This window comes from Mobula birostris, chromosome 25, assembly GCF_030028105.1.
Source record: "Mobula birostris isolate sMobBir1 chromosome 25, sMobBir1.hap1, whole genome shotgun sequence".
Lineage (NCBI taxonomy): Eukaryota > Metazoa > Chordata > Chondrichthyes > Myliobatiformes > Myliobatidae > Mobula > Mobula birostris.
The window spans coordinates 8,094,067-8,108,381 of NC_092394.1; the positions used below are offsets into that span (position 1 = coordinate 8,094,067).

The window sequence follows — 14,315 nt, forward strand, 5'->3', positions numbered from 1 at the left end:
CGCACTCACTGCCCGCACCTGTAGCTCATGGAAGGGACAGGGAGTCCTCATGAACTTTTGCACTTTAGTCCCAGTCTGTGGATCAATTCCTGCTGTGGAATAGTGGGAGAATTGGAAAGGAGACTGGAGATAGTGGTGTGACCACGCCTCTGTGTTTCTCATTCCTGGTGCTGTTTGTCCCTGGGCCCAGCACGTAAAAGTCATGACAAAGATAGTACGGCAGTGCCTCTACTCCCTGAGAAGTTCGCAAAGATTTGGCATGACATCTAAAACTCTGATCAACATCTATAGTGGAGAGTATATTGACTGGGTACATCACAGCCTGGTAGGGAATCACCAATGCCCTTGAATGGAAAATCCTACAAAAAGTAGTGGATATGGCCCAGTTCGTCACTGGTAAAGCTCTCCTCAGTACTGAACACATCTACACGGAGTACTGTCGCAAGAAAGCAACGTCCATCATCAAGGAGCCCTGACCATCCAGGCCATGCTCTCTTCTCGCTGCTGTCATCAAGGAGGAGGTACAGGAGCCTCAGGACCCACACCACCAGGTTCAGGAACAGTTATTACCCCTCAACCATCAGGCTCTTGAACCAGAGGGGATAACTTCACTTCCCCCATTACTGAAATGTTCCCACAACCTATGGACTCACTTTCAAGTACTATTCATCTCATGTTCTTTGTAATTATTGTTTATTTATTTACTTACAATTATTATTATTTGTGTATTTGTTGTCTTTTACACACTGGTTGAATGGCCAGGTTGCTGTGGTCTTTCATTGATTCTATTACGGTTATTGGATTTACTGTGTATGCTCACAAGAAAACAAATCTAAGGTTTATACTGTATATGTACTTTGATAATAAATTTACTTTGAATTTGGAAATTAAGTAAAGGATGGGACCAATACTGATAGGATTTCAGATTCTGATTCCGATTTCTTTATCACACATACATAAAGCATACAGCACAGTGAAATGTGGCGCTGTGTTAATAACCACACACCAAGGGACGTGCTGGGGGCAGCCTGCAAACGTCGCCACACATTTGAGCTAACGTAGCACTCCCAGTATGTTGAGCTGAACATAAACAGCAACAGCAGCAAACAAGCCACTCTCCCACCCCCACTCACACACACAGACAGGACTCCAACCCCAGGAAAGGCTGCCTCCAGGCCTCCTGTCTTTGGCCAGACAGCAAGTTAACTAGAGAAATGGCATTAACCAAACAGACCTACTTCATAAGAATGTTGAAGTGTTACTTAACAGTGCTGAGGCTCCTCTCGTGGGCTTCATCCAGAATGACCACGCTGTACTTGTTGAGACCAGGGTCCTGCAGAATCTCCCGTAGCAGGCAGCCATCAGTCATGTACTTGATCACAGTGTCCTGAGTCAAAAGGAACAGCTGTTATGTCAGCAACACACACAAAATGCTGGAGGAACTCAGCAAGTCAGGCAGCGTCTATAGAGGGGAATGAGCGGTCGACATTTCAGGCTGAGCCGCCTTATCGGGACTGGAAAGGAAGGGGGAAGATGCCAGAGTGAAAAGGAAGGGGGAGGGGGAGGAGTACAAGATAGAAGTGATAGGTGAAGCCAGGTGAGGGGGGAAGCTGATGAAGAAAGAAGCAGGGAGGGGGGCTGGTGAAAAAGGTAAAGGGTTGAAGAAGAACGAATCTGATAGGAGAGGATAGTCATAGTCATACTTTATTAATCCCGGGGGAAATTGGTTTTTGTTACAGTTGCTTCATAAATAATAACTAGTAATAGAACCATAAATAGTTAAATAGTAATATGTAAATTATGAAATAAATCCAGGACCAGCCTATTGGCTCAGGGTGTCTGACCCTCCGAGGGAGGAGCTGTAAAATTTGATGGCCACGGGCAGGAATGACTTCCTATGACGCTCAGTGTTGCATCTCGGTGGAATGAGTCTCTGGCTGAATGTACTCCTGTGCCCAACCAGTACATTATGTAGTGGATGGGAGACATTGTCCAAGATGGCATGCAACTTAGACAGCATCCTCTTCTCAGACACCACCGTCAGAGAGTCCAGTTCCATCTCTACAACATCACTGGCCTTACGAATGAATGGATAGCAGAGCACAGGAGAGAGGAAAGGAAGAGCAGCACCTGAGGGAGGTAATGGGCAGGCAAGGAAAGGGGTGAGAAGGAAATGCAAATGGAGAATAGAAAATGAGGGAAGGGGATGGGGAGAGAAATAAACAGATGTTTGATAGTTCTCTCATGCCATCAGGTTGGAGGCTGCCCAGATGGAATGAGGTGCGGCTCCTTCAACCTGAGAGGGGCCTCATCATGGCGGTAGAGGCCACGATGGACCGAAATGTCGTAACAGAAATGGGTCTGATTTCAGTCCTGATGGGGGGGGGGGGGGGTCTTGGCCATAAACAGCGACTGCTCATTCCCCTCCACAGATGCTGCCTACCTCCAGCACAGAGGGAGTCCATTCAGCCCATCCGATGCATGTTCTACAAAGCCTCCCCTGACCTTTTCTCTTTTCTTCATAGACTTCTATTGGGACTGAAGACATAAGAACTGGCGGGGGGGGGGGGGGGTGATGAAAAACATTTTGCCCCTTGGACTTGGGCACGAATGCGTTGGGGATCTGCAGGAACTGAAAATCACTATTGTAGACTAATGAGGGAGATAGAAGAACAAATCTGTCTTGAAGTTTCTGACCTTTACGTTATATTTGAATGCTGAAGGTAAATGACACGTACAAAGAGCAGGCGACAAATGCAGACAGAATGATACACACAAATAGTCAAAGAGTCACAGGGAGACAGACTCACATATCAAGACAGGGACTGAGACAAAGCAAGCACTATAAATAATCAATCAGCTTTCACAAGCACTGCACACAACCTTCCACTCTGATCCAATTTCAACCGCGCTGGACTGACTACCTATCACTTTCAGTGCAGGCGGGTTTCAAATCGAACCAAAGGCACCCTGACCCTTGGGTGACTCCTCACCTCACAGGTGCAGTCATCGAAGCGCACCTGGTAGCCCACCGTCCTGCCCAGGTCGCCGCCCATCTCCTCGGCCACTCGCAGGGCCACCGAAATGGCAGCAACTCGCCGGGGCTGCGTCACCCCGATCACCCCATGCTGTCCTAGTCCTGGAAGGGAAGCGGGGAAAAGTAAGGTAGAAAGGACAAGGCCATCCTTCCCCAGAAAACACAAAACCCCTTCGTTGGACGCCCCTCACTTTCATTTCTTGAGACACAGGATGGAATAAGCCCTCCTGGCCCTTGGAGCCGTGCAACCCAGCAACTCCCAATTTAACTCTCGCCTAATCGCAGGACAATTTACAATGAGCCATTAACCCACCAGCCGGTACGTCTCTGGACTGTGGAAGGAAACCGGAGCACCCGGAGGTAGACCCATGTGGTCATGGGGAAGACATACGAATACATTCTACAGACCGCGGCAGGAACTGAACCCCAGTCGCTGGTACTGTAAAGCATTGCGCTAGCCTTTACGTTACCGGCTGTGGTCACCTGTAGACAGACAGGACTACAGAGACCATTGCAGGTGAAAACCAGCCGTTCTCAGTCAACGGTATCATCTGGGGCTCAGGGTGGTTACACTCTCTCGCCGACATCATTAGGGTTGTGAATACATGACGTACTCCAGAGCAAACAATACAGGCCAACATTCCTACTACAGCACCAAGGAAGTCCTCCTCAGCCCAAGCAGCAATCTTTCCGATGTGACGTTAAACCAAGGGTCCGTTTCACAGTGTGTCACTGCTTCTGGAAGGCAACACCTATCATCAACGATCCCCACCATCTGCTCTATGCCATCTTTTAACAATCACCATCACACAGGAGGGACAGAGGCTGCAGGGTAGCACAGTAGTTGGCGTAATGCTACTACAGTGCCAACAACCCGGGTTCAATTCCGCCGCTATTTATAAGGAGTTTGTATGTTGTTGCCTGACCACAGGGGTTTTGTCTGGACGCCTGTTTCTTCCTACCCCATAGAGATGTAAGGGTGAGTAATTTAATTGGTCACACCAGTGTGACTGAGCAGCGTAGGTTCGTTGGGCTGGAACAGCCTGTTACGTTGCTGTATCCTTAAATAAATAAATAAAAGCCAGAAGTTCCACAATACCAGCTTCATCCCTTCAACCTTTTCTTCCTTCAACACCCAGCAAAGCCCGAATCACTAATTTGGCAATGCCATGAGCACTCTGAATTAAAACGTTCTTTTTATTTCATGCTAATTGTGCTCTTTCATGCATAATTTGTTTAACTCATGTTTTTCTTGTGAAAGATTCTAAGATGATGGTGGTGAGGAGAGGGCGTATGGGAGTGAGATATGCCAACTAGTGGAGTGGGGCCGCAGAAACAACCTGGCACTCAATGTCAGTAAGACAAAGGAGCTGATTGTTGACTTCAGGAAAGAAAAAGGAACACATACCAATCCTCATAGAGGGATCAAAAATGAAGACAGTGAGCAGTTTCAACTTCCTAGGTGTCAAGATCTCTGAGGATCTAACCTGGTCCCAACATATCAATGCAGTCATAAAGAAGGCAAGACAGCGACTGTACTTCATCAGGAGTTTGAAGAGATTTGATATGTCAACAAATACACTCAAAAACTTCTATAGTTTACTATGGTGAGCATCCTGACAGGCTGCATCACTGTCTGATATGGAGGTTACTGCACAGGACCGAAAGAAACTGCAGAGGGTTGTAAATTTAGTCGGCTCCATCTTGGGTACTAGCCTACAACGTACCCAGGACATCTTCAGGGAGCGGTGTCTCAGAAAGGCAGTGTCCATTATTAAGGGCCTCCAGCACCCAGGGCATGCCCTTTTCTCACTGTTACCATCAGGTAGGAGGTACAGAAGCCTGAAGGCACACACTCAGCGATTCAGGAACAGCTTCTTCCCCTCTGCCATCCTAAATGGACATTGAACCCTTCGACACTATCTCACTTTTAAAAAAAAATTTCTGTTTTTTGCACAATTTTTAATCTATTCAATCTACATATACTGCAATTGATTTACTTACTATAATTATTATTTTGTGTTTTTTTTCTTCTGTATTATGTATTGCATTGAACTTCCGCTGCTAAGTTAACAAATTTAACGTCACATGCCGGTGATAACGAACCTGATTCAGGTTCTGTGCCTGCGATGCTGCTGCAGGCAAGGTTTTAATTGACCTGTGCATATGACAGTATACTTTCCCACTTTGCCACTACTCAGTAGCATACAATTGCAATCAGTAGATCCTTCAGCCCTTCAAGACTGCTCTGCCATTCAATAAGATACTGGCTGATCTCCAGTCTCAATACGATATTCCCAGATTCCTCATAAACCTTACCACCTTTCATCTATCCATCTCCTTCTTAAAGATATTCAGCAAGTTGGGGCGGAACAGTAGGGTAGTGGTTAGCGCATCGCTGTACAGCGCCAGCTGTAAGACTGCAGTTTGATTCCTGTTGGTGTCTGTGAGGAGTTTGTACGCTCTTCCCGTGACCACATGGGTTTCCTCCAGGTGCTCCTGTTTCCTCCCATGTACCAAATATATAGTTAGGGTTAGTGAGGAAGCTATGATGGTGCTGGAAGCATGGTGGCACTTGCGGACTGCCCAGCACAAACCGCGTTCATGCGGTTTGAAGCAAACAACGCATTTCACCGAATGTTTCATTGTACGTGTGACAAATAAAGTTAATCTTTTGCACTCGGGTGAGGAAATTTTCAGGGCCTGGAGACTCATCAGATTCCAGTCCCCCAGAAGTCCTCAGCTCAATGGGGCAACAGCTAGCACGACTCCCTTACAGTTCCAGCTGGATCTGGTCTTTCTGTGATTTGACTATGTGGAGTTTGCACACCGTCCCAGGCGTGCTGGTTTCCTCCAACACGGGAGCCTGCTGGTCAGCACGATGCTATTACAGTTTGGGGTGTCGGAGTCCAATTCCAGCATCCTCCGTAAGACAGTTTGTACATTCCTCCCATATGCACAGGGGTTTTCTCCCACAGTCCAAAGATACACCAGTTAGTAGTCATTGTAGATTGTCCTGTGATTAGGCTGGGGGTTAAATTGATGGATTGCTGGGCGGCACGGCTCGGATGGCCAGAAGGGCCTGTTCCACAGTGTATCTCTTCATAAATAAATATTCTAAAGATGGGCTATCTTGTAGATTAATAGGCTACTGTTCATTTTCCTAATATAATGAGCGATGGGAGAATCCAGAGGTTTGATGGAGAATGTGTTAAGGAAACTAAGAGGGAGAGTGTGTACGCTCTGAGAGTTGTCAGAGTCGATGGGCCAAATTATTTCCTTCCATGTGATTGGAAAATTGAGAACAGCTACTGCAGCACTTTGATTTAAAGTGATACTAATATCCTTGAACTGGGTGGCGGGGTGGAGATACATCTCCACCAAAGGAGGTGAAAGGCTTCCCTCTGCCAGCCTGCAGGTCACCCCCGGGGCAAGGTGCAGCACCTCAGTCCCCCAATCGGTCTCACATGAAACCATGGGACCAGGAGGTGGATGGTACCCTGGCTGTGCGACCACTGATGCCAGAGACAATCTCTGAAAAGTATAGATCATGGCAGGGGTCACCCATCCTGTAAAGTCACTGCCCAGAAGGCAGCAATGGCAAACCACTTCTGTAGAAGACTTGCCAAGAACAATCATGGTCATGAGACCATGATCACCCACACCATACAACACGGCGCATAAGAATGATCTTTCATTTTTGTTCCATTCGACTGAGACCTTTCACATTTCCAGGAAATTATCTGTGATCCCTTCAAAGGAGACAAAGCCAAAGGATTTGGTTAATCACTTGCAACACACATAAAATGCTGGAGGAACTCAGCAGGCCAGGCAGCATCTACAGGAAAAAAGTGCAGTCGACTGTAACGTCAGCCCAAAACCTTGACTGTACTTTTTTTTCCCACAGATGCTGCCTGACCTACTGAGTTCCTCCAGCATTTTGTGTGTGTGGATTTCCAGCATCTGCAAATTTTCTCTTGTTTGTGGTTAATTTCTTTTCCATTTCTTTATTCCCCCTATTATAAGTTCTCTGTTTGTGACTGTGAGGATCTACAACTGTCTTATTTTAAATGTGAGCATTTACAATCTGCTTTTAAGATCCCCGCAAGTTTACTCTCACGGTGTATTTTCACTCTCTTGCTCAACCTCCTGGTCTATGGTCGCTGAATTCCAATCTGTTCGCAATCCTTGGGCTTGCTTCTTAAAACGAGTCTGCTTTGGATCTAAACTATCTTTTTGCTAGCTGTGTTCGGATCATTTATCCTTGTGTGTTTTGGGGTGCCTGAGAGGAATGGATAACTACTGCATTTTCTTGCCCCCTTTCTTCAGTGTTTGGCATCGCCAATTCACCATCCTTTGAAGGAAGCTGCACAATCTGTTGTAGCAAAGCCACCCTTTATAGCTCTCCAACGTTTACATGTAGGGTCCCAGACTGGACAGTGAAAGGTCATTCCCTTCTGGTCATCACCGGACACATAATTGTGGAATCTCGTTGTCCTGCTAGGGACTCTCCCGACTTGTAGTCAGCGGTTCGAGCAGCACCTGCGGAGGCAGCGGGACCGTCCCGGGGTAACCATGGTGGGCCCTGCGTCTCCGGCCTCACCTGCCCGGTGCAGATACTGCGGGAACTGCGTGGTTTTCCCACTGCCCGTCTCTCCGGTCACTATGAGGAACGGATGCTCCTGAACCGCTTGGACCAGCTGCTCCCTGTGCCTCTGGATGGGCAGCGGCCCGGACCGAGGCCCGCCCCAGTCGTCTCGTCCCCTGCTCTCCCGGTACATCCACACCCCGAGGCCCGGGCCTCCGCACGCCGAGCCCGCTGACGTCATCACGCCATTTACCCTGGGGAGGGACGCCGCGCTGCGGCAGGGTCTGGTTCCGCGCAGCTGCTCCCCCTCCTGTCTAATGCCGGAACAGCATCCCTGCAACTTACAATGTTTATTTGTTACTGTCGCATGTATTAGTAATGCACAGTGAAAATTTTTGACGTCAGAGAGATTGCAGATGCCGGAAGCCTGATCAACAAGCACATAAACTCTGGGGGAACTCAGCTGGTCAGCCAGCATCTATAGAGCAAATTAAAAAATAGTGGATGTTTCAGGCTGAGACTCTTTATCATCAGGACTCAAAGTGAGGAAAACTTTGTTTTGCATGCCATCCATACAGATCATTTCATCTGCAACAGAAAAGCAATAAGAAGATCCAGAATACAGTGATTACAGTTACAGAGGGATGGGGATGGAACTGGACTCTCTGACAGTGGTGTCTGAAAAGAGGATGCTGTCAAAGTTGCATGGACAATGTCTCTCATCCACTACATAATGGACTGGTTGGGCACAGGAGTACATTCAGCCAGAGACTCATTCCACCGAAATGCAACACAGAGCGTCATAGCAAGTCATTCCTGCCTGTGGCCATCAAACTTTACAACTGCTCCCCTAGAGGGTCAGACACCCTGAGCCAATAGGCTGGTCCTGGACTTATTTCCTGGCATAATTTACATATTACTATTGAATTATTTATGGTTTTATCACTATTTAATTATTAAAGGTGCAACTGTAATGAAAACCAGTTTCCCTCAGGATCAATAAAGTATGACTATGACTATGACTATGACTATGACTATGGCTATGACTAAGTGTGGTGTAGGCAGAATAGAGCCCCACGTAGTCATAGGGGATAGTGCAACACTATTACAGCTAAGGGTGTTTCGGAGTTCAGAGTTCAAGGAGTGGGTGGAATTGTTAATTTGGGAAAGTATTAGAGCCATTGCCTGCCTTTATTGTTGAAAATTTTGATTGTTAATAAGTCTTAACTCTTGACCAAGGGTTGAGAGTAAACACATGATTTACTGTAAACATCTTTCATTTGTAAATGAACAGAGAGTCAATGCAAAATTTTTATTGTTAATAACTGTATTGAATAAGGACTCACAGTCAACGAATGGTTTTCTTTTCTTGTATGTAATTATTTTTATTTTGTAATATTTCTGAATAAAGTATTTTTGGAAAAAAAAAAGTTCAGCTCCGGTGCCGTTCTGTAAGGAGTCTGTACGTCCTCCCTGTGGAATGTGTGGGTTTTCCCTGGAGCTCCAGTTAAGTGGGTCTGTCGGGAGGTCTTCTCCGCACTGTTATCAATAAATAAATAAATAAATACCTAAATAAAATCCAGGATCTAGTTACAGATACAAAGGAAGTGCTGGGTAGGCAGCCAAGAAGCCACAAGGAGGTAGGCTGTGAGATCAACAGTCCCTCTGATCAAAAGTTGTTTTCAATCTCAACGCTGAGTTTGTTGTCAAGCACGTGCTTGCACAGCTGTAACGACAAACCTGCTTCTATTGTGTCACTGACAATGAAACATCAACATTCACAAAGTATTATTCAAGGTCGAGCATAATTAGAACAAAAAATGTCCACAGGCGTGCAAAGTTTTGCAATACTGATGAAGTGATTAGGAAAGGTACTTGGCATCCGGAGTTTCTCTGGGTAGTGGAGGATTTCCCTCCACACCTCTCTGACATAGTGGGGAACCGCGTACCAGGCAAGTTACAGCAGTGGTTTGCAATCGCCCTCTGCCAGGTGAATTTCCAAAGAGATCACCAGCTCGTAACCCAGCACGGATGGAAAGCGTGCAGGGGAGCCGGCTGGATTTGAACTCGGGACCTTTCGTCCTGAAGTCCGACACTGATGCCGCTACGCCACCAGCCAGGTCGATGAAGTGATTAAGATCATGAAAAAAAAAGTTATTGGTGATTTCTTTAGTCCTTGAACTTTTTCGATTTTAGTTCAAAAGTTGAAGGAAGTATGTGCTATCAGGAGAGGTTGGACAAACCTGGGTAGTTTTCTCTGGAGGCCGAGGGGAGACCTCACAGAATGATAACCAGGTAAGCAGTCTTTTTCTCCCCCAGGACTTAAGTGTCAAAAACTAGAAAATATCAGCGTGAGGGGCAAAGTTTAGAAGAGATACGTAGGCAAGCGCTTTTAACACAGAGAGTAATAGGTGCATGTAATGAGCTTCCTGGGTAGTCGTTGAAGAAGGTACGATGGTCTTGCTTAAGATATTTTTAGATAGACACACGGATATGGTGGGAATGGAGGGAGATGGATCGTATGCAGATTGAAGAGATTTAGTTTAATTTGACACGATGTTCTGCGCAGGCGATATGGGCTGAAGTGACTGTGCTGTAATGTTTTATGTAAAGCATCTCCTCAGAGGAGAAGGATTCCGACTCCCTTTGCAAATGTAAAGCATGGACTAATTTCCTTTACATTTCTGGTTTTCTCCTCGTCCTTTTCCGGGCCCCCAACTCCTTGCCCCATCCACGTGAGAATTATTCTGCTGTGAGTCCCCACCAGCTGTTTGACTACGTCGGTCCTGATGGTGAAGTCATCCATATCAACAAACAACAGACAATAATGCTTATCCCTCACAAATCTCCCACAGAGTTACCAGGAGCATAGCAAACGCACAGAACCACAGATTTTGACGGATGGTGGTCTTGCTCCCCCCCTCCCATTCCAGGACACACGCCAGAAGTGCTGCGTTCACAGAGTGCCCAGCATTGTCAAGGACCCCTCCATCCATCCCACAATCTCTTTGACCTCCTACCGTCAGGCAGAAGGTACCTCTGTGTAAGAACAAGGACTGTGAGGCTGGGTAACAGCTTCTTCCCCCAGGCTGTGAGACTTCTGAGCACCCTGCTGTCACCCAGTACACATTATTTATGACAGCGCCAGTAGCGTTATACTGTTGTACTGTATATCTAACTTAGGATATGTCATAAATGCACCCTCTGTAAATCTACAGAATACTTCCTTCTATCCGTCAATATGATTGTGTTAGAATTATGTTATGTGCGCTGTGTGATATATGTACTGTGTTTTGCATCTAGGTCCCTGAGAATCACTGTTTCGTTTAGCTGTGTACACGTGTACAGTTGAATGGCAATAAACTTGAACGGGAGCAAATAAGGAGCTTTTTAAAAGGAGAATAACCTTGAGGTCAGGGAGGGAATTCCAGAGTGATGAAGCCACAGCTGCAAAGCCAGGAAGAAGGAAATGTGAGAACTGTAGCAGATTAGGAATCTTAGAGAGTTGAGGGCTGGAAGAAATGTTGAGAAAGATGAGCCCATCGAATCATGGAGCACCACTGCACAGAAACAGGCCCTTCAGCCCATCTAGTCCATTCCTCTACCTAGCCCCAATGACCTGCATCTACACCACAGCTCTCCATACCCCTCCCATCCCTGTACCTATCCAAATAAAGAGTCCTTGGAAGTGAGTCCATGGAGTTCAGTGATGGGGCAAGTGTAATTGAGTGAAGTTATCCCCTCTGGTTCCAGAGCCTGATGTCTGAGGAGTAATGACTGTTCCGGAACCTGGTGGTGTGGGTCCTGGAGCTCCTGTACCTTCTTCCTGATGGCAGCAGCGAGAAGAGAGCGTGACCTCGGTTGTCAGGGTCCCTGATGATGGAGGCTGCTTTCCTGCGCCAACGCTCCGTGTAGATGCACTCAATGGTGGGGAAGGCTGCAGCCGTGATGGACTGGGCCGTATCCACTATTTTTTGTGGCATTTTCAGAAAAATAAGGAAATGCAATTGAATTGATTAAAAACCATAAACAAAGACTGACAAACAACCAACGTGCAAAGGAAGGCAGATCCCGTAAACACAAAATAAATGATGCTGAGCCCGTAAGTAGTGGAGTCCTTGAATGTGAGTCTGTGGGTTGTGGGGACAGTTCCGAATTGTGGTGAACTGTTACTCACGCCGGTTCAAATGTTCAGAGTAAACTTATTATCAAAGTACGTATATATGTCACCATATACAACCCTGAGATTCATTTTCGTGGGCGTTCACAGTAAATAGAAGAAACACAATAAAACTAATAAAAGACCGCACCCAACAGGTGAACAAACAGCCAATGAGCAAAAGAAACTGTGCAACCTCAGAAAGGAAAAGAAATAATAACAATTTATTATTATTAAAATAAGTAATATATATCGAGAATATGTGATCAAGAGTCTTTGAAAGTGAGTCCATAGATTGTAGGAACAGTTGAGTGATGGGGCGAGTGAAGTTATTCCCTCTGGTTCTGTAGAGTTGATTTCTTATCTTACCTAGCGTCCAGCAGGCTGCCCTGGAACTCCTTGTCCGCTTCGTTGCCAATTTTTTGACAGCGCAAGCTCCTTGCAAAGTTTTCCGACGTCTCGACACTGGAATGCCAGACGTTTCCCGGTGACTTTGTAGCTGATGACAGGGCCGGCCGGCAGAGGTCTCCCCCTACCCACGTTATCCGCAGAAGGAGCAGGGCTGAGGAACTTGACTCCTCGCCTGGACCCGCGTCCGTGGATTTGTCCCATTCGCGGGCAGATGTACCCCTCAGGCACGCCGGCATTTCCCCCCAAACCTGGCCGCAGCGAACTGACATCTCTAAACCAGGCGGCGCTGCGCTCTCCCGGCTCTTCGCCGCCTCTGTCCCTCCGACGGAGCGGCGGTCCCCCTCCGATAGTGCCGCCATCCCCCCGGTGCCTCTCGTCTCCCCTTCCGACAGCGCGGCGCTCCCTCGCCCCTGCAGTCACCTGTCATTGACCCTTCAACAGCGCGGCGCTCCCTCCTCAGAACGGCACGACAGCGCGGCGCTCCCTCGTCCCTGCCCCTCCGCTCCGGCAGTCCCCTGTCATTGACCCTTCAACAGCGCGGCGCTCCCTCGCCAGAGCGACACGACAGCGTGGCGCTCCCTTGGCCCTGCACCGGGGAGCATACCAACCTGTGGCCCCAGCCGAGCTCAGGACCCGTCCACGGATCTGGGTTTGCGTGACGGCTCTCGCCAGAACCAGAGAACAGTAACGGCGCGGATAGAGACCGTTCGGTCCATAGAGGCTGTGCTATCTACCACCGGAGCAATTCCTTTAGAGAACTTCACTGTCGTTACCCTGTTCTGACAAGGCACACAAGATACTTGAGGAACTCAGCATTTTGTGTGTGTGTTACTCTGAATTTCCAGTATCTGAAGAATCTCCTGTGTTTATGAATCTCTTGTTTACACAGGTCTGTTGTACAACTCAATTCAAGGGCATTTGACAATGGGCAGTAAATATTGGTATTTCCCACTGAACTCCACACTCCACCAATGCACTCTAACACCCTTAAAATAATGAAACCTCTCAACTGTTGAACACAGAAAGAATATTTCCAACTGTGGAGAAGAACTTTATTTGAAGTACAAAGAGTCAAGGGACTGTACGTGCTGGAATTTGGAACAAAAGTAGATTCCTGTTTGAGGAGATTTGGTATGTCACCTAAGACTAGTAAATTTCTACAGATGTACGGTGGGGAGAATTCTGACTGGTTGCATCGCCGTCTGGTGTGGAGGGGCCCCTGCACAGGGTCAGAGGCTTGTAAACTCAACGCTAACCTCCCTGGTATCAAGGGTATCTTCAAAAGCTGACGCCTCAGAAAGGCGGCGCCAAACACGAAGGACTCTCACTGCCAGGACGTGCCCTCTTCTCACTGCTGCCATGGGAGAGGAGACACGGGAGCCAGAAGGTACACACTCAGTGCTTTAGGAACAGCCTCTCTCCCTCCGCCCTCGCATTTCTGAGCAGTCCTTGAACGCCACCTTGTTATCTTGCTCTCCTTTTGCGTTATCATTTATTTCTGTGTATTTCCTATTGTACCCTGTAGTAATTTGTTACGTGTTGCACTGTACTGCAAGCACAGCACAGCACAACACAACACGCCATTGGTAATAAACCTGATTCTGATTCTGTGCCATATATCCTATGTAAGTCAGCCACGAATTGCCTCAACTAGCTCTCCTTCACTAACCTTTGCCTACTCAAAACAAAGCTTACTTTGTCTTTGATAACACTTTCTGTTAATATATCCACCAGCATTGTCACTTTGCATTTTCCTAATTTAACCCCCTTCTTTATCTCGAGCAGTTAAAAAATTAACAACCCTCCTCCCACCATCACCCCACCCCTGATGTCACTCCAGTGTGCAATAGCCGCCAATATTTTCTATTGGTAATAGCACACATCCCAGCCACACCCAGGAATGATCAACTTTCAATCTGCTTTTATTTCCTTTCGATAGAGAAGGAGGCTATTCAGCCCATCGAGGCTATCCGGCTCTCAAAACAGCCCCATCCTCTATCTCATTCACCCTGTCACCTATTCATCCTTCAACATCCAACTGACCCCCCTCACCACCAGGGGCAATTTAAGCAGTTTACACACTTACACACACACACACACACACACACACACACGCACAC

The 14,315-nt window shown here is 47.2% G+C and overlaps 1 protein-coding gene across 4 annotated transcripts in view; it reads right to left on the minus strand.

Moving 5' to 3' along the window:
- The window catches only part of dhx40 (DEAH (Asp-Glu-Ala-His) box polypeptide 40), a 45,124-nt gene extending 37,282 nt beyond the window's left edge, over window positions 1–7,842 (minus strand). For 2 of the 4 annotated variants that reach the window (XM_072242879.1, XM_072242878.1), the window contains exons 1-3: window positions 7,641–7,842; window positions 2,994–3,139; window positions 1,268–1,387 (exon numbers count right to left, since the gene is read on the minus strand). In XM_072242879.1, the coding sequence (XP_072098980.1) occupies window positions 1,268–1,387; window positions 2,994–3,139; window positions 7,641–7,818 (444 nt within the window). In that variant the 5' untranslated portion in view covers window positions 7,819–7,842. Of the gene's footprint in view, window positions 1–1,267; window positions 1,388–2,993; window positions 3,140–5,041; window positions 5,331–5,356; window positions 6,824–7,640 lie in introns of those variants that run through there. The other 2 variants (XM_072242880.1, XM_072242881.1) reach the window with 2 other exon arrangements.
- Between the last annotated feature and the right edge of the window lie 6,473 nt (window positions 7,843–14,315).